General features: G+C 39.3%; 2 protein-coding genes across 3 annotated transcripts in view; both read left to right on the forward strand.

The window, feature by feature from the left end:
- pdzrn4 (PDZ domain containing ring finger 4) overlaps positions 1–2967 on the forward strand; it is a 61331-nt gene extending 58364 nt beyond the window's left edge. For both annotated transcript variants that reach the window (XM_028043248.1, XM_028043247.1), the window contains exons 8-9: positions 142–1206; positions 1295–2967. In XM_028043248.1, coding sequence (XP_027899049.1) covers positions 142–1206; positions 1295–1867 — 1638 coding nt within the window. In that variant the 3' untranslated portion in view covers positions 1868–2967. The remainder of the gene's footprint in view (positions 1–141; positions 1207–1294) is intronic.
- Positions 2968–19145: 16178 nt separating this feature from the next.
- pphln1 (periphilin 1) overlaps positions 19146–25892 on the forward strand; it is a 73939-nt gene continuing 67192 nt past the window's right edge. Inside the window, exon 1 of the mRNA XM_028043962.1 lies at positions 19146–19239. The gene's annotated coding sequence lies outside the window, so the exon portion shown is untranslated. The remainder of the gene's footprint in view (positions 19240–25892) is intronic.

Consider the following 25892-nt stretch of genomic DNA (forward strand, 5'->3'; position numbering starts at 1 on the left):
AGTTGATGTATGCGACCACAGCGTCGTTCTTACCAAGGATGTTTACTTGCTAATAAAATATATTTTATTTTTGGCCATCTCCGAAATGATGCCTTAGCTCTTGTAAGCAGAGTAAAGAGTGTTGTGTTTCTTCATTTAAAGCTCCAAGGCGATGAGGACGTCACAACAGACACGGCCACCTGTTCTTCCAACAATCAAGACAGTGGATTTGGGCGCAGCACAGACAGTACCGAGCACCAGCCCTTATTGGCAAGACTTTACAAGACGAGCCCCGCAAAGTGCCTGAGGGATCGATGGCAGTCAGAACATCCACTCAACAGGCGAGGGACTGTTGTACCACAAGACGCCCAAAGCACAAAATCCCATTTAACGAGCCAAGGCAACGAAAGTGTAGTGAGTATTCGTAATAGTGGATGCGGAGTCCGAGGTTTAGAGAACTGCTTCCAGCAACTTTTAGAGCTCAAGTGCCAAATACGAAATGGGGGCGAATGCGGGGTGTACTCCATTAGACACAGTATAGAATGTAGTCTCACTGGGCAAGGTGGAGGGGATGGAGATAGTGACGGTGATGTTGGTGCAGGGGGAGGGGTAGAGCAGGAGTTGAAGATGCTGAATGAAGAGCTGCGCAGCATTGAGTTGGAGTGCCAGAGCATCATGCAAGCCCATCAACTACGCAAGTCCCAGCAGCTCGAGCAATCACAGTCTGCACCCTGCTCACCAGGAATGAACCACAAAAATGGACAAAAGCGGCACGGGAGGCTGGCTGACATTCATGAGTACCCCGAGAGGTCTGACAGCGATCGAGTTCGTGAGAAGGACAGCTCCAGTGCCTACAACACAGCGGAGAGTGCCCGGTCAACGCCTCTAGGCATGGAGAGATCCTCTGATCATTCGCTGCAGAGACAAATCAGCATTACCAACCAGAAAAACCTCAGACTTGCCTCTTCTGTGCCATCCAATCCCATTCCTATCCCAAAGCCTCAAGGCACACATAGGCCTTGCAGGCCAGCCGATCACGGTCCAGTTATCTCCAGCAGCCCCGACCAGAGCAATCCTTCACGGTCTGAGTCGGACCCAGCCCTACCAGCGGACGACGAAAGATGCGACAAAAAGGGAAGGAGCAGAGACTCGAGAAGAGCTCTTCCTTATGGTGCTTCATATCAGACGGGCACCTATCACGGCCAGGGAGGATCCAAACAACTTCAGGTTTGTATTATGAAAACTTATCTATGTAGCGCACGTCTAGATAAAGCACTTCTGAATAACTTTGTGGCGAACATCATCTCTATTGCAGAGCTATATGCAGCTGCTCCAGCAGCACTCATCCCTGGAGTATTCACAGAGCCAGCTGAGTCTCCTTAGCGTGTGTCGAGATCCCATGCACCGCAACGGTCATGGGGGGGAACCTCGCCTCGAGTGGAAAGTCAAAGTCCGCGCAGATGGGACTCGCTACGTCGCCAGGAGACCTGCTCGCGACCGCATACTTAGGGAGCGGGCACTTAGAATCAGAGAAGAGAGGAGCGGAGGCATGACTACAGACGACGATGCGATGAGTGAGATGAAGATGGGCCGCTACTGGAGCAAGGAGGAGAGGAAGCAGCATTTGGCAAGAGCCAGGGAGCAAAGGAAGAGGAGGGAGTTCATGCAGAAAAGCCGCCTCGAATGCCTAAAGGAGGGACCTGCGAGCGGAGCCGAGGGCAAAAAGGAGATCAACATCTTGGAGCTCAGTCACAAAAAGATGATGAAGAAGCGGAACAAAAAAATTCTGGACAACTGGATGACCATCCAAGAGCTGATGAGCCATGGGGCAAGAGTCCCAGAGGGGTCTACTGTTCATAATGCCTTTCTTTCTGTCACCACTGTTTAAGAGACGTGTCTAAATATTTGATGCAGGCATATTTTTTAAAATCAGGTGCACCGTTGCTTTGTTTTGGAAGTCGTCACGCTGTGAAAACCACTGTACATGGAGAAACTCTGCAGCATTCCCTGAGCAACGTCTTTGCTAACAGTTGAAGATTGTTCAGCATTCAGTACCACACGTCAGTCATTTAAAACACGACGCAAGATGCTTTTAAACAGGACCAACGTTTTATTTTTTTGGTGATAAGGTGGTGCCTAGTAGCATGTCGGTTCAATCAGTTCATAAAACGCGAACGAACCGGCAACGTTTTGTATACTCTGCTTTGTGTCTTAATATCTGTCATTTTTATGTTTCATAATATATGAAGCAATTTTACTTGCCTCATTCGAGCTGGCCTTTTATATGGGGAAGATTGCAGTATTTTTTACACTTTGTAATCTCAAATTTTGTAAGATTTTTTTTTTTTTAATGCAGAATGTCAATGTATTGTAAACAATTATCATAATTTCCTATTTATATTTGTATCACCAAACCCGCCACTGTCGAGGTGCGACTATTTGATTGTACTATAGCTAACGCTTTACGCCAGACCAGCAAAACAGGAAGTAAGAAATCTCAAAAGAAAAACCCTGCAGACGACTCCTTTACATCGCAACTGTGTCAGTGTCAGGGTTGTCGGTTTACGTCACTAAAAATGTCAATATGCTGTCAAAGAGACATTTTAGACGTGAGTTAGAAGGGTTCTTTGAAACAATTTTACCTCAGCTTACAGTTAAAACTGAACTATCAAGAAATTCAATGCTTTGCTAACGAAATCATTGCCTGATACTTTAAAGTACGAACCTGTGAGTTATGTTTAAATCATTTTTAGTTTAATTTATATTGTTTACTTGCTAATTGTATTTATTGTAAATTAAGTTAATCGTCAACCCCGACTCTCTTAATGTGGGGCGTCCTGAGGAAAGCAACGTTTTTCAATGCGCTGAGAAGACTTTGTATCATATTTTCAGCCTTTCAGCTCTGCTGTTTTTACTGCTAACGAGGCCTCAAATTGAGTAATTGTTGATAATGTTTGTAAAACTGAATAAAGAAAGCAGCAAAAAGCATTGTCCTCTTGTCCAAAGTTTTTAACCTTGTGTATATGTATCATGTTGTTGTTTTTTGTTTTTTTTACCTGTGCTTGTTAAAAGCAGCTATCAATAGGCAATCTTCTAACTCCACTAGCGCCATCAGCCATCACTGTGAAATGAACTAGTATACATAATTGTAATTATTCACTTCATGTTTCAATGTGCAGCAACAAATGTTTAAACTAGTATTACTGATTTGGATATAGACATTTAGGACTGATGATTTAAAGACGATTTAAAGTTTTAAATTGTCCCCTGTCCGACCTGCATGTTTTGTTGGTGTATGTTATTTTGTTGTAAGGTGTGCTCCAAACATGATGTGGGGAATAGTTCAAATTATTATGATTAATATAAATCTTCAGCCTCATTTGCCACATCAAACAACTGAAATTTTATTCCAGGACTCGCAAGCAATCAAAGCCTGCGAGTCCTGGATGAAGGCACAAGATTTAGTCATATGGCCTAAAGGCATGAATGGTGATTCACCCTGTTGCTGCCTTTTACTGTATTCATGTATTCATATTGGACATGACTGACAGTGTGGAAAGTTGGGACGTGTGCATGTGAGGAGCAATAAATAGCATGGCTGTGCTGTAATAGAATTAAAGCTAAACTATCCTCCCATTTCAGCGCATTAAAGAGACACCGGTGAAGTCTCTGTTGCCCCTGTCCACAGCCCAGTGAGCTGAGGAATTAATGAGGCACGTCAGACTGGCATCCTCATCACCGGGGCCTTTATGCATAATATTAAATCAGGTAAGCAACACATCCACCTCCCTCAAAACCAGCCTGCCTTCTCCATATTATATCCAGGGCACTGTATCTGTGTGGCAAGAAGTGGGGGAGGTGCTAAGAAAAAACATTGCAATCAGTTTCTAAGGTGCAAAGGAAAAATAATTGGGTGTATTTTAATGTTCTGTTGTATCCTAATCCTGGGTTACGTTTTCATCCATAATAGCAAAAATATCAGTGGTTTTGAGGCTGCAATGCTTTAGAATAAGCTTCATAGTATCACAACTTTTCTTAAATGTTTTATGGCAGTAGGTGTCTCAGAAAATCAACATCTAAAAAAAAAAAAAAAAAACAGCATAAAAGTTTTATTACTTTTTTTGCAGACTTAGGCATTGGGAATAATAAATAAAACAAAATCAGAAAATAGTTGAAAGGTGAGTTGAGAGTGTGGATGTCGGTCCTTTTTTAAAATTTTTTTTATCTACATATGATGACATTCTGTTGTTTGTGGATGAAGGACTGACAAATCCACTTGCAGATAGCACTGTTGGTTGGTGAATACATTAACATGTCCAAAATATCCACAGTTCTGACACGTTGCAGCTATTTGGTTAAAATGAGACTGGCTTTACTTTGATGTTATTAAAAACGCAGCTAAACAAGATGAGTGCACACATGCTGGTAGGAGAGCTAAAGGAAAAAAGACAGAAATAATGTTAATAAGATTGGTCAGAATCTGAGAGAAAAAAAAGATGCCACTCCCAGTCTATTACACATTTTATCCATTGTTGGACAAAAACTATCAGACAAATCGTTAGCATAAAACGTAGTTACCATTGAGATGCACACAATATAAACAAATCTAATGTTTAGAGCCTGACATGAAATGCAACACAGCACAGCTTCATTTTATGCAAAATCCAACAGTCTGAACTGAATCCTGTGAAGCTATTCAGACGCAACAGTTTACAAAACTCAAACTGCAGCAGGAATCTACATGCAGGAGCGTTGCAAACGGATTTTGTTCTATGAGCTGGAAAAAAACAAACAACAAAAAAAAAACGGTTGGACCAGCTAATGCTTGGAGGGCCATCAGTTCTTTCCCCAACTCCGTCTCACCCTCCTCCACCTTCAGCAGTAGCTTTCTTATCTCCCAGCGGCGGCTATGTTCTCCAGGTCCCTCAGCCCGATAACAAGAGCTAAAGGTGTCGAAAAAGCCACTTTCCCGTGCAGACAGGACCCAAACTCTGCATCTTTCCCATGCAAATAAAGACCAGAGTTGTCTGTCTGGGTGAAAGACAGACAGAAACCTCACACACCCACCTCAAAACCGTATGGAGATTAGATGCTTTACATAAGAACAGAATTTTGAGGGACAATCACGTCTCGGTAGTTTGCGTTGAGCTATAATTATCAGTGTGAAATTTCAATGCCTCTAATTACACTTGTAAAATTCCTCACCTGTGAGTCGCTTTGGATAAATGGGCCGCGTGTCGACATACAGGGACAAACGCACGTAAATTTCAAATTTCAAACAATAAAAATGTTTTAAGCTATAAAAATAACTTACACTTAACAACTCTGGAGGCCTGTATTACATAAAATATCACCCTGTTGTGTTCACTTCAGGAAAGATAATCACACAACAGGAAATAAGTGTGATAAGTAAATGATAAATGAATGGCATGAAACCCAGTTAGTTTCATGCTATGCAGATGACATTGTTATTTATACAGCACTTTGTCCAACATAAAATAGGCAAATTTCCAGAAATGAAACAATTATGTTCTAAAAAAAATCTAACAAAAGCTATATTTAATTACTTTGATTACAATTGGAAATACCAGCTACCACTCTAAACCACAGAGGAATAATTAAATAAAAGTATATATATATATATATATATATATATATATATAAAACAACCAAAATCATATAAGAAAAATAGGGCTGGATTAGGACCCAGGTCATCTTGATAATTTAAATAAAAATCCTTGTGTCCTCTGCAAGAAAATGAAAATCACTGGAGCCGTATGTTTTATATCAATGTAATGACACAATATATTATGGCCACTGCGACACATTTATCTGTGGAAGAAATCTCCAAATTTTCTTGTTTCGTAAAATTTGCATTTTTCTTTGAACGTTGTTATTAATGATGCCTACTGCTGTCTGTTGCACAGAAAAATACACAGGTTTGTCCCACATGGCTGTCAGCTATAAAAGCCTCAGCTAACCTAAACAAAAAAAGGTGTGGATCGGGTCCAAAATAACTTGCTCTTTAGTCTGAATCCAGACTGGACTCCTGCCATTACAAATTGATGGTCTATCGGCTTTTTCACTGCAGTGAGGCTGTAGAATTATTGGCAACGTTTGGTACGATAGCAACAGTCTAAGGCAGCTTCTGTAATGAGTTGTATTTATGAATAACTGGTTACGTTTATTCTTTTTGTCCTTTTCAATAACCAAACACCTACTTGTCCCTGTGAAGCTAGAACATATCTGGCCATGTCCACCTGTTGCACTGCTGAACCTTTACTCAGACGAAGTTGGTGGATTAAACATGCACCCAAAGTGCAACAGGATTAATCCTGCAATCACGGGATCATTTATCGTCAGCTAGCAAACAAGCAAGGCTAAAATCCAATCTAAAAAGTATATCTGCACTTTCCACTTAGTCAATAAAAAAGCCCATGAAGCACAAAACCTCTCGGTCCATGTTGTGGTTCAGCTGGATTAACTGGCCTGCTGAGAGCAGGGTTGAGATCCTGCTCCTTCAGTCCCAACAGAAACCTGCTTCTCCGAAATAATAAAACACACAATCAATGAGTTCTCAGTGATTTGCAAAAATAAAAGCTGACAAATCAATACCAAAATAAATAATATTTTACCTCAACTTTCCATCCACAGCAATGCAATTGATGAAGCAGCTACAATGCCCTGCATGGATATTCAGGGTGCATTTCTTTAGGTCCTTCTCCTGGACTTGTTTACATCTGTCTACCTACGAGTTTATTATTCCAGCTAAACTGTAAGAGTTATCAGAATGACTCGGTCTGGATTTGATCAGATTTGTTTGAATTTGATTGCCGTTGTCTAAAAATGTCTGTTTTTTTCTCATAAGTGAGTTACAGAAGCGAGATTAATATTTTAACAGCATTTAGAGATTTGGGAGTCTCTAAGCAAGGGATGAGAAATTAACTTTCCCCAAAGGCCACATGGCTAACTATGACTGTTATTGAAAGGCGGATCACTGGTTCTAAATGAATCTAAAAAATAACTAAAAACTAGAAAGTGTGCATTTCCTATGAAAATGCAAGTGTGAATGCTGAATGCTCAATGCTTTTGGTGAAAATGGCAAAAGCGTTTGAAGCCGACCTGAGACATGAACTGTGAAACACAACGGGCATTTTATATCGTAATTCTCAATTCTGCCACAGGATGATGAAGCCGTTTCCCCATGGGGTGAAAAATTCATAAAAAACTGAATATTATCAAAAGTATGAAGGTTATGAATACCAAGAGATACAGCCTGCATTAGGAGAGCAAGCCAAGTAGCATAAAAGTTGAATGGTGAAAATAGCACAAAGTATGCAGGAGAAGAAGCTCGGCGAAATTTACCAGAGAAGTGGAACTCAATAGTGTGAATGCAAAAATGTACAGGGCGGTAAAATGGAGGGTCCAATGGTTCCCTGGCCCCCCTGTTCTGGCGAACCTGCACTTCCAGTTCAGACTTGTGGGAAAAATGTATTTAGTGCTCACAGATTTTTTTTTTTTTTTTCCATAGAGCATGCTCACTGTGAGCTATTAGAACCCTAACAACAGTTGCCATGCGGATGTCAGTGTTGTGAGGCCCTTCTAAGGATGCCTCTGTGATGTCATAACGTCCGTGACCAACTGATCAGTTAATTCTCTGGTCAGTCAACACAGAATTCATTTGGATATTTTGGACAGCACAATGAAGATGACGGACGAGAGCTCCCAGCGTGACGTTTTTGTGAGACCGAAGGTCTCATTTTGGAAAATGATCAGGAAGACCTGCTCAAACAAAGTGCATCCAGGTCAAACAACCCCTGACTATCAAAAGAGAAATTTTCTCAGTCAACTTCTGTGGCAAATTATTGAAAAGGTGGCAGATGGCCCAACTCTGCATCTGGTCAAAGAAACCTTCTGCGAGCAACACCAGAAAGTTTTGCGTTTACTGATGAGCGAAACAGGAGAATTAAACGTGGATGTGCTGTCAGACATTTCAGAGGAACTTAGCGAAAGGGTTTTCCAAAGTCTCGCTAAAGATGAGTTCAGCTTCGCTTCTGGAATGAACATAATTGCCCTCCTTGATTACCCAGATGGACACTCAGTTATTGTAAAAAAAATCAAACATCACCTGGAGAATCCTGTTCCTACAAAGAAAATGTTCACATGTGCAAAAACAAAGATTAGAAAGATTATTTTTCCTAAAGAGGACATATATTCAGAAGAAAATTGCCTGAGTGAGGCTTACACTCAGGCAGATATGGAGCCTGAACAATTTTTGAGGGATGCCAACAAAATGGGATTCAAACGAGGAACTGAAGAGGACAGGAGAGATATGGTGGAAAATATTCTTTGGCGTTTGATTTCCAAGTCCAGTCGTAGATCTAGATACAAAATGAAGAACATCGACCCAGTCCACCAAAAACTTGCCCCAAAACTCTGGAAAGAACTTAAGGATATAGATTTTGTATTTTTTGACGATATGGACAGAAAACTCTGCAAAGACATCGTTCAGCTTCTCTGTGGCAATGATAATATAGTGAGAGAATTGCTGTTTCAGATTGTCAAAAGTGACAATCCGATAGTTTTTTACAAGCTTATAGAGAGTTTCAGAAGAACCCTGACCCGACCCAGGAAAATTCACCTTCGGAAGGACAATCTTAGAAAGGCTTGGAGGTGGATCCAACATGCTGCCTGCTGTGGAGACGACTCGGACATTGTTCGGACTCAAGGACCCTTTAACTGTGGACCAGACGTTGAGCCAGCCTCCGGGTCGGTACCGATCTCCGAGTCAGGTCCGACCTCCGACTCGGGACCGACCTCCAAATCAGTACCGGGTTCTGAGTCAGAATGGACCTCTGAGTCAGGACTGGATTCTGAGTCAGAATGGACCTCTGATTCAGGCCCGGGATCTGAGTCAGGATGGACCTCTGAGTCAGGACCAGGGTCTGAGTCAGGACTCGGTCCTGATCTGAGTTGGTACCGGCCTCTGAGATTGGACCGGCCTCTGGGTCCGGACAGGCCTCTGAGTCGGGACCAGCCTCTGAGACGGTACCGGCCTCTGAGACGGGACAGGCGTCTGAGACGGGATCGGCCTCTGAGACGGGAACGGCCTCAGAGTCGGGACCGGCCCCTGAGTCCGGACAGGCCTCTGAGTCCGGACCAGCCTCTGAGACGGTACCGGCCTCTGAGACGGGACAGGCGTCTGAGACGGGACCGGCCTCTGAGACGGGACCGGCCTCTGAGACGGGACCGGCCTCTGAGACCGGACCGGCCTCTGAGACGGGAACGGCCTCTGAGACGGGAACGGCCTCAGAGTCGGGACCGTCCTCTGAGTCCGGACAGGCCTCTGAGTCCAGGCAGCCCTCTGAGTCCGGACCAGTCTCAGATCCCGGACCGGCCTCTGAGACGGTACCGGCCTCTGATACGGTACCGTCCTCTGAGTCCAGACAGGCCTCTGAGTCCGGACAGGAATCTGAGTCCAGACAGCCCTCTGAGTCCGGACCAGCCTCAGATCCCGGACCGGCCTCTGAGACGGTACCGGTCTCTGAGACGGTACCGGCCCCTGAGACGGGACTTGCCCCTGAGACCGGACAGGCCTCAGAGGCCAGACCGGCCTCTGAGTCGGTACTGGCCTCTGAGTCGGTACCGGCCTCTGAGTCGGGACCTGCCCCTGAGACCGGACGGGCCTCTGAGTCTGGACCGGGATCTGAGTCATGACCAGGATTTGAGTCAGGACCAGGATCTGAGTCTGGACCGGGATCTGAGTCGGGGGGACCTGCCTCTGAGTCTGGACCGACTTCCGAGTCTGGACCAGGATCTGAGTCAGGACTCATCCCGATCTGAGTCGGGACAGGCCTCTGAGTCGGGAAGGGGCCTCTGAGACGGTGATGCCCTGTACATGACTTAACTATATTATCCTTAGAGAGAACCATGTTTTTGTTTGCCTGCCGCATATTGATTATAGAAATGTGGATTAGAATGTGATTGTTTTTGACCCTGTATCCTTTAGCATCTATTAATTCTTAGAGTCGGAAATATTGCAATGTTATTAATGCTCCAACTGATGCTGCAATGATGAGTTATGATGTAGCCCTGCCTTAGAAGAAGTTATTATTAGAAATTATAACTATTATCATAATTAAAAATGACTACATTCTGACCACTAGGGGCGCCTTATGGAGTAGACCTGCGAACCACGAGGTCTCAACATTTTTGGTTAAAATAGTTTTAAAAAATCGCCCAAAGCAGCCCAACTCTTGGATATTCTGAATTGAAACTGTAAAGTCGACGTTATTTTGCGTACTCCCGTCTTTCGTCGAACAAAATGGATCAAAACCATCTGCTAAAGAAGCGCGAGCTAACAACCCGCAGGCTGCTAGCAAAGCGGCTACAGACCAGGCCAGAAGTTATTGGAGACGAAAAACCTACGAGGTGAAATTAAAGAGGACATCGCCGAAGCCATTTCACCCAATAAAAGCTGCTGCTGACGAATTCACAAAGAAACTCGGTGATTAGAAACTCGGTGACTATGAAGAAGGCCTGCAAAATTTGGACAAGCGCTTGGAAGTTGCGGAAACCTGCTGTGCGGACCTAAACGACCAATATAATAAGTTATTGGCGAAAACAGACGACTTGGAAAATAGGGGAAGGCGTCGTAACTGACATACTGGGAATTCCTGAAGGAATGGAGCAGGGGAACCTGCCAGATTCATTGCAGACATGTTATTCGACATACTGGGTGGTCCGGACGGTCTGGACAGGGCCCATCGAGCGGCAGCGCCGGTGCCTCCGAAAGGAAAAGGCCCGCGGGCCTTTATCGTGCGGATCCATTACTACCAGGAGAAGGAGCGGATACAACAGCTGGCAAGTTGGAGTTTCGAGGGGAGCAGATTTTTTATCTTTCCCGACTACAGCATCGACCTGTCCAGACCCCGGGCCGCCTTCAAGAAGCTACTGCAGAAAAAAAGACGCAGTTCGCTGCGGTCTTATCGATCCTGCTCGTTTTCGGATCTCCATGAATGGCGAAACAAAAAAATTGTTTGATTCCCCCGAGTCAGCGAAAACCTTTATTGGATCCAAGTTCGGTGCCCTCTCCTCTCTGAGTGAGCAGGATACAGGATTCATCTGAAAAACTGAGAGACTCTCCTGCATCTGCAGACGGATGCAGACTGATGGTACGTTTGTTTGTGTTTCTGGTGGTAGTGTTGGTAGATTGGGCACCAATACACACCTTATGTTATGTTATCTTAGTTTTTATAGGAGTTCGCTCTTGTTTTAAAAGAAAAACTACATACAATGTTTGATGTGACTTTCTTCAACACGCTTTGGGGTAAATGGGTGATTTATTACGGAGCCCTGTAGGGCAGTGGTTCTCAAATGGGGGTACGCGTACCCCTGGGGGTACGTGGAGGTACTGCAGGGGGTACGTGAAGCTTTTCAAAATATCTTTAAAAAATCAGTAGGCTCCTCATAATAAGTCTTGGGAAAAATTATTTTGTAAAAAGTTCAATAAAATATAAATGTGTGTTCATGCACTGAATTTTATATTCAGTATTTACAGGGTATTTACAGCACTGTACCTCTTTTTTATTCCAAAAATGCTTTGCCCGTGTCAGGGGGTACTTGAGTAAAAATATATTTTTAAGGGGGTACATCACTGAAAAAAGTTTGAGACCCACTGCTGTAGGGGACATGGGGATTTTTTTTTCTTTTGCGTTCCCTCGCAAAACTGTACTGGTCAGTTATGCAGCATAATTGAACACTGTAAGCCTTTCTTATGGTGGGCGCCGTATTTTATGCTTTAATATAAGGTTATGTGAGGTTTTTCCATGAATGTTAATAGCTTTTTGTGAAATATCTGAAGTTTTATATCTTTCTTTAGGATAGAAAGGCGCCACAAACCTACGATATAAACAGAAACTTTCCGTAAGTAGGAAACAAATAAAAACACATTATAATTTGGACTATTTCTGAGTTATTATCGTGGGTAATAAATCATCTGACAGTTTTGATTGTGTCTCTGTTGTGTTCGTAACCTGAATGGTTTAAAGAGCTGCTTTCAGTTCCATCTTAGCCTTATCAGACATAAACATGCAGTAAAAAAATGAATCGATTTTCAATCAGTGTTTTGCACCAAACAGTTAATAATAATAAACAAGTTTTCACTGAGGCTCTGTAAGAGCCATATGAATGAAATAAGTAATTATTGATATGACAGGAGCAGCGGCTTTGACACTTAGGTGTGTTGACGTGGGAGTGACGTCACCAGGTATGAATGGGAAGGATACTGGCTTTGTGTGTATTAGGAAGCGGTGAGCGGGGCGGTCAGTCCTTGCAATGTTTGGAGCATAATCATCAAAATGGAATAAATCGATAATTGTGACAGAACAAAGAAATGATCTGGACTTGATTGATACACGGACAGATGAGATTCCCCGAGTTAACCCAGTGCGGTCCTTTACCATCATTAGTTTGTCGTGTTTTTAATAATAAAACTTGTTAATAATAAAAACTGTTTGGTGCAAAACATTGATTGAAAATTGATTTATATTTTACTGCATGTTTATGTCTGTTAAGGCTAAGATGGAACTGAAAGCAGCTCTTTAAACCATTCAGGTTACGAACACAACAGAGACACAATCAAAACTGTCAGATGATTTATTACCCGCGATAATAACTCAGAAATAGTCCAAATTAGGATGTATTTTTATTTTTTTCCTACTTACGGAAAGTTTCTGTTTATATCGTAGGTTTGTGGCGCCTTTCTATCCTAAAGAAAGATATAAGACTTCAGATATTTCACAGAAAGATATTAACATTCATGGAAAAACCTCACATAACCTTATATTAAAGCATAAAATACGGCACCCACCATAAGAAAGGCTTGCAGTGTTCAATTATGCTGCATAACTGACCAGTACAGTATTGCGAGGGAACGCAAAAGAAAAAAAATTCCCCATGTCCCCTAGAGGGCTCCGTAACTACTGATCCACAAAAAATAAATGAGAGTTTTAAAATGTTTTACTCTAACCTTTATGAATCAGAATCTTTAAAAATGCCTGGATTGTTTGGTACATTTTTTGAAAAGATGACAATCCCAACTTTAGACTCTGCACTTAGGGATCAACTGGAGGAACAGGTTACTGTAGAAGAAATTAAATTTGCAATTTGCTCAATGCAGAACGCAAAATCTCCGGGACCAGGTGGCTACCCAGTTGAATTTTTCAAGACCTTTAAAGATAGTTTGTCTCCATTATTACGAAATATGTTTGTTGAATCATTTAACTGGCAATGCCTTCCCCCAACGCTTCGTCAAGCCACTATTTCTTTGTTATTAAAGCCAAATAAGGATCCGCTTGAATGTTCATCATATCATCCAATATCGCTGTTAAACGTGGATTTAAAAACATTGTCTAAGATCTTGGCTCACAGACTAGAACGATGTTTACCTCATATTATTTCTTCTGATCAAACAGGATTTGTAAAGGGAAGGCATGGCTTTTTCAACTTGCGTAGATTTGTTAACATATTATACACGGAGTCAACTGCAACCCCTGAAGTCGCCCTGTCACTTGACGCTGAAAAGGCCTTTGATCGGGTGGAGTGGGACTATTTGTTTTACATATTAAATAAATTTGGACTTGGCCCTAAATTCACTTCTTGGGTTCGGGTACTTTACTCCTCACCTATGGCGTGTGTTCGAACAAATTCATTATATTCCTGTTACTTCCCACTTCAACGCGGGACAAGACAGTGGTGTCCTTTGTCCCCTCTTTTATTTGCGTTAGCAATTGAACCGTTGGCGATTAAGCTGCGAGCAGAAGATAAAGTTAAGGGTATCTACAGAGCGGATCAGGAGGACAAATTATCTTTATACGCTGATGACCTCCTGCTGTATATCTCAGACCCTTTGGGCTCTCTTCCCCATGCTCTTACCATATTTGAACAATTCGTCACTATTTCGGGTTACAAATTAAATTTGCATAAAAGTGAATTATTTAGTATAAACTCTAAAGCCAGGAAGATTTCATTTATAAAGTTTCCTTTTAAAGTCAAATCAGATTACGTGACTTACTTGGGGGTCAAAGTTACTCGCAAATATAAAGATCTCTTTAAAAATAATTTTGTACCACTTCTTGAAAATACTAAATTAGATTTTCAGAGGCGGAATAACCTGCCACTATCATTAATGGGCCGTGTCAATTCTATAAAAATGAACATATTGCCTAAGTTCCTTTATTTATTTCAGTGCATTCCATGTTACACCCCAAAGGAATTCTTTGTGACACTAGATAAACAAGTTTCTGCTTTTATTTGGAATGGTAAATCCCCCAGAATTCGTAAAGATTTTATGCAGAGACCTAGACCTACGGGTGGATTGGCTTTGCCAACTTTCCAGTCTTTTTACTGGGCAGCAAATATACAAAACATGCTATATTGGATTAGTGATTTTTCTACAGAAACCCCATCTTGGCTTCAGATTGAGTCGTCTAATTGTGGCCAGACTAGTCTACCTGCTTTGTTGACCTCTGCTCTCCCTTTAGAGATATGTACATATAAATGCAACCCTCTGCTCTATAATTCCCTGAGAATCTGGGTGCAGTGTAGGAAAAAATTGGGACAACATTTTATGTCGATTAAAACTCCTATCTGTTCAAATCATATGTTCCCACCTTCTATGTCTGATTCTGCCTTTAAAATTTGGGAAAGAAATGGACCAAGTAAAGTTAAACACCTTTTCATTGATGGGATTTTTTCTTCGTTTACACAACTCATGGAACAGTTTAATATTCCACATACACACTTTTCCCGCTGTTTACAACTGCGGCATTTTGTGAAAAATGGATATCCCACATTTCCTGAACTGCCTGAAGAAACAGCTCTGGATAAAATCGTAGGTATAAACATCCATCAAAGGGGGGCGATTAAAAAGATCTATACCATGCTGCTAGATCTACAAAGTTTTGTGTAAGGGTTATGTATGTTAAGAAGGACAGCGTTGTATAAAACCTGAATGCTGTAATGAATATGCTGTGAAAATTGATAAATAAAGTATAAAAACAAAAATAAAGATTGGTCAGAATCTATAAGAGATACAGCCTCTCATTCCTGAGTACAGAGATTTTGGCTTTTTTTTTTGTTTTTTTTTTACTATGCTTTTACACTGTTTAGTTACAATTTGCAGGTGTATAATTGTCAGATAAGCTTAATCATGAAAAAGGCATTGCGCAGTTTTGATTATGAAATCATGATGAATACGAAAATGAAGTCAGAATTATAAGAGGGTTTAAGAAAATGATGAGATGGCCTCAGTTCAATTATATTCTCGATTCTTTATTAAGACCCAACGAAGTACAGAGATGATGTGAAAGAGGATTTACCACCTTGCAGATTTAATCTGTTTGTGTTTTTGTCCCTCTTAAACGTTTCAGATGAGCAAAGACAACCAGGGTGAAACCAAAAATGTGGCTTTTAAATGTTGATTTAATTTATAACAAAACAAAAAAAAAAAAAGACGCATTCACCTCACCTTCTGCACATCGGTCGAATTAACTGAATAAAACGTTTGTTGCCGAGATTTGTGAATCGTTTCTCCTCATCTGAATCCGCCTAATTCAGATCCCAGTAGTTAAAAGTGGAGCAGTGAAGGCAGCAGAGATAGAGAAAACAAGCCCACCGTCTTTAATCTAACGATGGCTTTGAAGTTTAGCAGGGGAACCAGAACAAAGTCGGGCGTTCTGTTGAGACGAAAGCTTAGACGTTGTGATGAGAACCAGGTGACGCTTTGTGTAAGACTGCGGGTCCCTGAAGGTGATCATATGGTGTTTAAATGTGGAGGTAGTGGACTGAAGCCGCAGTATAATGAAAAAAGGACATTATCAAAATGTGCCATATCTATTTGATTGTTCAACGCAGCGAAATCAAAGACCAAAGACGATTAAAACAGGACAGAAAACGGGGACAGAGATAAATGTGTCAGGCCCTGGGTTGTTTCGGGGTTCTGTTTTTATTGATTTTAGTTTTATTTTATTTTGGTGTCTATTCTTTGATTAGATCTGCTTTGTCTCTGTTTTGCCTTGGTTCAGTCCTTTGGTTACTTTGGTTGTGTTGGGTTCCTTCTGTCTGGTTCCCCACTAAATGTACCACTCATTCTCAGTCACTCCTTGCTGGTTCCTTTTGTTGTATCCTGTTATTTCCCTACTATCACTTTTCTCTGAATTCCTGTTTTTGTTTTTGCTCTGGCTCCTGGTGATTTTTGTAAGTTTTCTTCACCATTGTTTACGAAACATTCTTCATCTCCTTGCTGCATCTGCTTTTACGCATTCGGGTCCAACTCAGCCACTACACACCACGACAAAATGTTTTTTTACTTTTATGTTTTCCTTCTTTATCTTGTTAAAATATTAAATAGTTTTTTAAAGGAACGAGAAATATACCTTCAAACACAAACTGTCTTCTTTAAATCAGTCATACAACAGTAAAGAAACTTCCATAATATTAAGTACAAAGGCATGTCTGACAAAATAGATATGCTAAGTTCTAATTTGCTTAGCTTTTGTTATCTGTCCACAAAGTAAACCAATGTGTATTTTACTTTTATTCTAGTTTTGTAAAAGTGAAAAGTTATGCAGATTTCTACCCTGTAGTTCCACTAAATCCTGAAAAAAAAAAAAACAGAGTGAGAAGAAATAACAAACATTGTCAGACAAGAAAAAGAAGAAATAATAACGCCAGAAATCACGTCAAATGTCATCAAACATGTAAAACTGGTTTGACAGCAGTCATGACTGGTCAAAAACAGGTAAATGCATAATGCTACTATTAATTTAAACAAATGCAAATGATTTGAATTAGCATTATGGTCAACGTTGCGTGGCTGCTGTTACAGGTAAACTGACTTGTACTTTAAATGCGCTGTGGCCAGGCGATGGACTTCATTACAACCCGTTAAGGTGGAAGAAAAAAAGATGTCTCCTGTTTACAAAATAGGCTGTATGAGATTTGGAAAGACATGCGCATTTAAATACTGTCTGTTACTGTTTTGACAGCGCAGCGACGACGACGTCCATTGCGCATTGTTCTCTGTGCAACACAATCAGGATTTGTGCCTCCGTCTAGAATAAACGACTGATTAGAGCTTGTTAATGACAGTTAATTTTCCATTCATTAAACTTCTATTCATGGCCCCAATTACACACTAATGACTGATTCAGAGTTCTAATTAACAGCGGGCAGATTTTCTTAGCTGTCTCGTTGTCATGAAGTCGCTATTTATATGTATCTCTGTTGCTCAGTCTTATTAAATGCTTTAAATGTTTGTTTTGGTTGACGAAATGTTTCACTGAACGCTAACTCCTGGTGTAGTTCTTCATAGTGATGAGCGACTTAAAAAAAAAAACCCCACCAACGACCTAAATTCATTTAGCAACAATAAAACATGTTTATTTGCAGAGCATCAGAAGTGCGTCTTTGAACGTTGCACTTGCACCAGCTGACTCCGCCTACTAACGGGCTTAACCTGCAAGCTCACCAGTTTCTCATCAGCTCATCGAATCACAGCTTGGTAAGACAAACAGGACTCTCCTCAGGTAACAGACTGTTTGCCCTGATTTGTAGTATTTTGGTGAGATTAATACAATTTAGGATAAGAGTGTGATATAAGAAAATATGTAAAAAGTGAAGCTCTGTATGATTTTGGAAACACATTTTTTTTTTGTAGAGCTCTGCCTCCCAAACAAAGTTAAGTTTAAGCTTTTCAACATTTCTAACCTTTCTTTTGAGTTTCAAAGTAGAAGTGTTTTTTTCTTAATTGGTTCCAGTGGTGGAAGCCGTCTTTTATTTTGTACTTGTACAATCCCCTTTTCTAATGCTTCCCAGGGTTACTACTTGTATCGCACATTGAGAACTGCCACAAAGAGTGGATGCGATAAAAGGGTAGCATAAAATCTGTTGGCGCAAACGGTGGCAAATCTGCCCTTTTGTTGGGAATATGCAACAAACAAATGTATTTGTCTTACAATAATGTATTTATGATGACACAGGAGTAATGACTGTTAAACAGTTGGACTTGTCTATCATTCCTTGTGACAAACTTTAAAGAGTTAACCCGATCAGCCACCGATTGAGACATACCAGGAAGCACTGATAGCTGTTTTTTCTTCTTCTTCTTCTTTCCAAGCGCAAAGTCATGCAGAGTTGTAAGCTTCTCAATAAATGTGGCTCAACCTCTGCCTAACGAGACTTATAAAATATTCAGAGGCCCAGCAACACTGCAGATTTAACACTTGAGATAATTGGGACAGAATACAGAGAAAGAGCAGGAGGCAAAAAAAAAGACCAACTATCCTTTCATGGGATGGTGGAGAGAGATGTTGGGGGGTTTTCCTGTGCAACATCCTGCTTCCCTTTTACCCGTTCGCACTACAATGCAGTATAAGAAGCAAATCTAAAACACTCTGTTAAGTGTTTGTTTAAAGACGACTCTTTTTTTTTGTTTTTTTTGTCTCAGGGTAGTGACAATAGAGCGTCCACGTGCTTTCGTTACCCAGGGGATCTGAGGCCTGGTTTATCCTGTGGGGCGAAGGTTTTGATTGAACAGTGATGTGCTCAACTATTGATCCAGCTGACTGCGTCTGATCTCACTGGTTCACTGAAAGCATCATTACGGGCTCGCCGGTTTAGAGTGCTTTGCTGAGAATACCGGCTCTGCTCCGCTTGGAGAGTTCGGTGCACTCTGAGCGGAGACGTTAAGAAAGCTGGGGGTTTTTTTGTGTTTTGTTTTTTTTCTCCATTCGCTTTTCTCTGTTGCTCTTTTGGCAGCAAACATCAGAAAACCCTTTTTATTTTAGAAAAAGGAAAAAGCCCAATAAAGTTATATAAACAAAAAATAGGCAAAGAAAAGAATAGAAGCCCAACTGTAAAGTGCCATTAGGAGATGCTACTCTGAAAGCACAGCTTTGGGTTTGGTCGTCTAACAATCCCGTTAAAATATAAATGTAACGACCAAAATGAAAGTCTTACCAAATAATTGCTTATTTTGAAGCACATAAGCAAAACACGTCTTCGAATTGCCTTTTGTTGCACAAAGACGGTAACCAGGTTGGTTAAGTTTGAAACTCTTGAAGCAACATGTTGTTGTTATTACAGGACTGAGAGAAATAAGAAGAACGACGACAACAACAGTGGCAGTCGCTCAACTCCTTTCTAGCAGGAGGAAGCTGAGGCTCTGTTTCAACTTTAAGAACGTTTTCCAGAAAGCAGGTTAGTTTTCTCATGTCCTTTTTATTATATTTTTCTACCTCTTTCATTCCTATTGCATCTATTACAGCTGTGACACTTGAGGATAAGAAATAGCACATGACTCAATTTATGTCAGGCTGCTTGTAATCTTTGGATATTAGCGGTCTCCCTCCTTTTTACTTTAAATCTTTCCTTAGTCATAAAAAAAAAAACAGATGTTAGTAATTCTCATTTGTATTGGGATCTACAGTAACTCCAAGAAAGGATTCAATTTGAACAGAAAGTATCAACACTGGTATATTTAAAATAGATATTTCTTCAGAAACAGATTTCTCACGTTGTTTAATTGTGTAATCCAGCTCCCCGGTAAAGATAATCCAGCTTTAATATCGATTTTTTTTTTTTTTCTTGAGACCAATAAACTTTATCAACGTAGCTTTATTAATCAATAGTTTTTGTTTTAAACTGAAGTATGAACTGGTGTTCAGCTCCACCAGCGACTGACTGCTGAGGTTTTGAGGAAGGAGATGCAAGAAAAAAAGAAGAAAAAAAAATCAATGTTCAGCTCAGGGAAGAAATTGTGATGTAATGACAGGTAATGCTTTCCAATCCCTTGCATTGTGTTTTAGGCCTGTCACGATGTCATTTACGGGATAATTAAGTCCAGTAACTTTGCATGTTGAGAGGAACATTCTGAAAGCTTGCGCAAAGTTGTGCCACTACAGCACTGGATCCACAGCAGTCCTCCTCGAAGTCTGCGAGGACCGAGTGCCACGATTCACCCTGCTGACTTGTACCTGACTCTAATTAGCCGATGCAACGTCGTATTTATGTAGAGTTACACTTGCAGGAATCCAATTGTGATGCACTGAAAGGCAGGAAAGCTCCGAAAATGTTGCGGCGAGGTGCAACTTCTTGGCGAAATTACAAGACGACACAGCCGTAAATCCAAAAAGGTGCGAGTCGAAGTAAATAAACATGGCGCCCAAGTAAAAGCGCTGGCATTTAGAAAGAGCTCTTTTGATTATTTCAGCACGTTTCCCTAGACGCTGAGGTGTTTTTGAAAAGTTTATTGCTACAAAAATAACGGCTGGCTCCCTCCAAGTGGATCCCCTTAACCAAGAGCCATTAGACTTGGTGAAAGCAAATTGATTTTCAGAATGAGAAGTGTCTCCATGAGATTACCTTAGCCGTTGAGAAGACATGTTTATATTATTTTTGTTAATACATTTTGTATGACTGGACAACAGGGCGCAGATGGTGCTTCCGTCTTTCACAGCCCCTTTGAAGCAGTGAAGAAGGAAGAACTCGGTAAATTAAAACCAATCAGTCCAGAAACTGGAAACAGTTGCTACAGATTTACAAGAAGCTGCAGACCCAAGTGGTTAAATCACACCGGGAGTGAAAGAGAGTCGGTTTATGTCTGGGGAAAGATTTAGTTAAAAGTAGCTTTGTTCAAGTCATTCCGTCAATATTGTGAATTTATATAACTTCAGTGCTAGTGCTGAGTTTGGACTTAGATAAAAATAAAAAAAAAACTGTAGAAGTTGGATTGACCACATTCAATCTTACTCTGCTGTTGAAAATCAAAATGATGTGACTGAGATGAAAACTTGTTTTGTTAGCATGATTGAACTAATTATAGTGATTTTGGCAATATCTGTTGGACATATGTGTGTGTGTGTGTGTGTGTATACGCGATTGTAAGGGGCAGGTAGAAAACAGAACAGAAATCCGTCGGAAAACAATATTTAGGTGTGGAAGTCCTGAAATCTTGCAACTCCAAAAGGTCGAGACCTTATAAAAGAATAAGGGTTCATCTAAGCTTCCAGAAATTTCTCCTTTGCAACTCCAGTCCTATTACACAATTAAAGCACTGAGATCTGATCTGCTGCTGTCTGCATAATGAGAAGCTTATCTTGTAGATTTCCTGATGGTCCTAATAGAGCTCAAGATCCGCCCAGAGAAGCTTATCTCTGGTTATTCTCCACCGTTATCGGCTCCAGCTAGTAGAGATGAGGAAACAGGCTTGTTTAGAAAAATTGAGAAAATTCAGCGTCTAATTGAAGTAGATCTATTCATTGAGGGGGGGGGAAAAGGAAAACAGTTCCATGTTAAAAAGCAACTATATAAAAACACACACAGATGAAGCATTTTTTCGCGGCCCAATTTGTAACGCTTTCATACAGGAGCCCCATTTTTCTAACAGGATCTTGTATTATTCATATAAGCCACTTAGATTCATGGATTGAAGAACTGAGAAGAAAAAAATAAAGTGGTTTCAGTGCAGTTATTTGTGTTCTTTGTGGTTCCAGATACATAAACAATCAATTTTAAAGATAATGTGTCCACAGAAAAACAAGTGTTTTGATTCTCCTGATTTGGCTCACCGTTTTCATTAAAGTTATATCTGCCGCCACTTTTTGAATTCCTAAAAATGGAGTCTCGTTTCATACTGCGTTGCTTTGACCGTGTCTCCTAGACGTTTATCAACCTATTTTCTGCCGGACGTTCCCATAACTTACCTCGGATGTCAATTTATTTTAAAGCCCTGATTATGTCGTGTCCGCAGACAACTTTTTGCAGGATGCTTGGAAGAGAAACGGGCCCACAGCACCACAGATTATCCACTGTGCTGGACATTGGGCGCGATGTTTGTTTTTGAAAAGCTCAATTTGACTTTTCAAGAACTATAAATGACATAAAGTGCTTCTGAACAAGTCGAGATGCGATTGGTTTGTTGCCAGTCAAATAATTATTGTTCCATCAGCCTCATCCGCTATAGTTATGTGAACTAAGAGTTATTTACCAATAATATACATTCAGTTGTTGACACTGGGGAAACAGATACTTTATTTATTTATTTATTTATTTCGAACAGACTTTAAAACAATCAAAAAGAAAATAAAATAAAATGGAATGAAACAACTTAAGAAATAAAATATGAAACAAATTATTATGCCCATGTGACATGCAAAATTTTTCTGTTCGAAAAGGAGCAGGTAGAAGATACATCTTATAATGTCCTGCCCCTTTCCTACTTGTCAATGTATTTACAATGAACTGTCATAACATCAAAAAGAAAATTTTTTCCATTTTTCCATCATGTATAACTATACAAAATTATTTTAAGTACTATTTATATCATCAATTACATTATAGCCTATTGGATATTAAACATCTTATACAGCATATTTTGAAATGAGCTCTGCTTTAATCAGCTTTTTAAATTGGTTTACATTTGTAATTTGTTTTAACTCATCATTCAATCCATTCCAGACATTTACTCCACACACAGATAAACAAAAACTCTTCCTTGTTGTTCTAATATGTTGTTTTTTAAAATATCCTTCACCTCTTAGATAATACCCACCCTCTCTGTCAGCAAACATTTCCTGTATACTGTGTGGAAGTTTTTGATGTCTGACCTTAAACATGAATTGTGTCGTTTTAAATGTTACCAGGTCCCAGAATTTCAGTATATTTGATTTAATAAATAACTGGTTTGTGTGTTCCCAGTATCCCACTTTATGTAATATTCGGATGGATTGTTTTTGTAAGAGGTATAATTGCTGTAAATTTGTTTTGTATGTAATCCCCCAGACTTCCACACAATATGTCAGGTGTGGTGCAATGAGTGTATTATATAGAATAAACAAAGATTTATAGTCTAGTACGAAGTTAATTCTTCTTATAACAGCAACACTCTTGGCTATTTTAGATTTTACTTGTCCGATGTGTGGTTTCCAGCTGAATTTATTATCTAATGTGACACCCAAGAATTTTATTTCATGTACTTCTTCTAAATTAACACTGTCAATTGATATCTTAATTGGATTATTTTCCTGTTTTTTATTGTTTCCGAATATCATAAATTTGGTTTTATCTAAATTTACAAATAATTTATTGTTTTTGAGCCAATGCTGTAATTTTTCTATTTCTGTGTTGATCACTTTAGAGAGTTGTTGAATGTTTTCTCCGGTACAGAAGATACTTGTATCATCTGCAAATATAATATATTTTATAAGATTTGATATTTTAACTATGTCATTTATATACAAAATGAACAATTTGGGTCCCAAAACTGATCCCTGCGGAACTCCACAGGTTATGTTGAGTACATCTGATTTCTGACCATCTAATTCTACAAATTGTTTCCTATCTCCAATGTAGCTCCTAATCCAGTTTAATGGCACCCCTCTAATGCCATACCTTTCCAGTTTTTTTAATAACATGTCATGATTAATGGTATCAAAAGCTTTTTTGAGATCCAGAAATACACCAATTGCACATTTCTTTTTATCCATATTGTCTATAATTTCTTCTGTTAATGCCATCAGTGCCATCGAAGTTGATCTTTTTTCTCTAAAACCATACTGACAATCAGTCAGAATGTTTTGCTTTTCAATGAAATTATCCAACCTTTTACTAAAAACTTTTTCTAGTATTTTTGAAAATTGACAGAGAAGTGACACTGGTCTATAGTTGCTAATTATATTCTTATCTCCAGATTTAAATAGAGGAATAACCTTCGCTATTTTCATTGCATTTGGAAATGTTCCAGAAATGAATGACAGGTTGCAGATGTAAGTTAGAGGATCTGCCACATCATCAATTATCTGTTTTATAAGTGACATGTTAATGTCCTTCCAGTCCATTGATTTTTTATTGTTACATTGATTAACTATTTCCTTAATTTCAATTTTGTCTACTGGTTTCAGGTACATAGCTGATGTATTTTGCTTAATACATATTTCCGATGAATCCCCATCCAGTGGGTTTGATTTATTTATTTGTTCTGCTAACGTAGACCCTACATTTACAAAATATTCATTAAATCCATTTACTATCCCAACTTTTTCATTCAGGGTTTTATCATTATAAATAATATATTTAGGGTGAGTAGTATTAGAAGAATTTTTTCTTATCAAGCTATGTAAAGTTTTCCAAATTCCTTTAATGTTTAGTTTATTATTTTCTAATATTTTAGAATAATAATCTGTTTTGCATTTTCTCATAATAATAGTTAATTTATTTTTATAAGATTTATATTTTTGTTCTGCTTCAACCGTTTTATATTTTATAAATTGTTTATATAGATTATTCTTTTTCTTACATGCCTTATGTATGCCTTTTGTAATCCAAGGCTTATGTTTGTTTTTTTGCCTGTAATTACAAGTTACGATTGGACAGTTTTTATCATAAAATGCTTTAAATATTTCGGTGAATATGTCAAAAGCCTTATCAATATTTCTTTCTTCATACAACACTTTCCAGTTCTGTGATTGAAGATCTTTTCTTAATGCTCTTATTGAGTCCTCTGATATTATTCTTTTGTAAGTGATGTTTGTGACCTTGTTTATTTTTCTGCAAACATCTTCAAGTATAACAAACACTGGTAGATGGTCACTGATATCATTTATAAGAAGTCCACTTCTCAATTCACTTTCCATATAATTAGTAAATATATTGTCAATCAGGGTTGAACTCTGTGTTGTTATTCTGCTTGGTTTAGTAATTAGTGGATATAAACCTAAACTATGTATAGAATCAATAAAGTTAGATGTACTTTTAACCATATGTGGATTCAGCATATCAATATTAAAGTCTCCACAGATGAAAATTACCTTTTGATGCATCTTAGCAAACAATGTTTCCATGTAATTTGTAAAGATGTCAGTATCAGATGCCGGTGCTCTGTACACACAGCTGACCATTATATTTTTCTGCTTTTCAAATTGGATTTCAATAGTAATACATTCCATAACTTCATCAATTGGCATTGACATTTTTTCTAGCATCTTATATTTTAGATCATTCTTAATGTACAAAGCAACACCTCCACCTTTTTTATTCTTTCTGTTAACGTAATTGAACTCATACCCCTCCAGTGGGAAATCTACTCCCTTCTCAGAGGTGAGCCAGGTTTCTGTTATTGCTATAACGCTAAATGACCTTTTTAGTTGATGTAAATATTCTTTTATTTTGTCATAATTTGCATAAAGGCTACGGCTATTGAAGTGAATAATTGACATTTCTTGATCCGAATTATAGCATTGGCTATAGTTCTCATCAGTATAGTAATGGCAGTTGTCATTCAAATAATCAAGAAAATTGTTGTCGGGGTCAATATCTGTGTCTATGTTCATATATATATTTTCTTATCATCACTGGTTTTCAGAAAGTTGATCATGGTTACCCGGTTATCATGTTTCACTGATATTTGTCCAACTCTTCAATTTTTCTGATGAACAGTATCTTAGCTTCTTCCGGTGAACCGTTCAATTTGATATAGACTCTGCAGTTTGAGGTCCATGTTGATTGTATTTTCTTTTGTTTCCTGAGAAAACGTGCTTGTCTTGCTATATCTGCGTTTAGTTTGGTTAGATGCTCATTTATATAAACATTGGTTCCCTTTAATTTCCTTCCTTGTTTTAAGAGTTCATTTTTGTGTTTCCTGTTTGTAAATCTCATTACAATAGCTGGTTTAAGTCCTTTGTTTTTTTGTGGAATTGGATCCGCTATAGTTATGTGAACTAAGAGTTATTTACCAATAATATACATTCAGTTGTTGACACTGGGGAAACAGATACTTTATGCATTACTTATAAATAAAACTCGGTTTTCCAACCAGTTAAATTTGGTACCTTGCATAGTTCTGTATCTTTTCACAC

This window comes from Xiphophorus couchianus, chromosome 17 (genome assembly GCF_001444195.1).
Source record: "Xiphophorus couchianus chromosome 17, X_couchianus-1.0, whole genome shotgun sequence".
Taxonomy (NCBI): domain Eukaryota; kingdom Metazoa; phylum Chordata; class Actinopteri; order Cyprinodontiformes; family Poeciliidae; genus Xiphophorus; species Xiphophorus couchianus.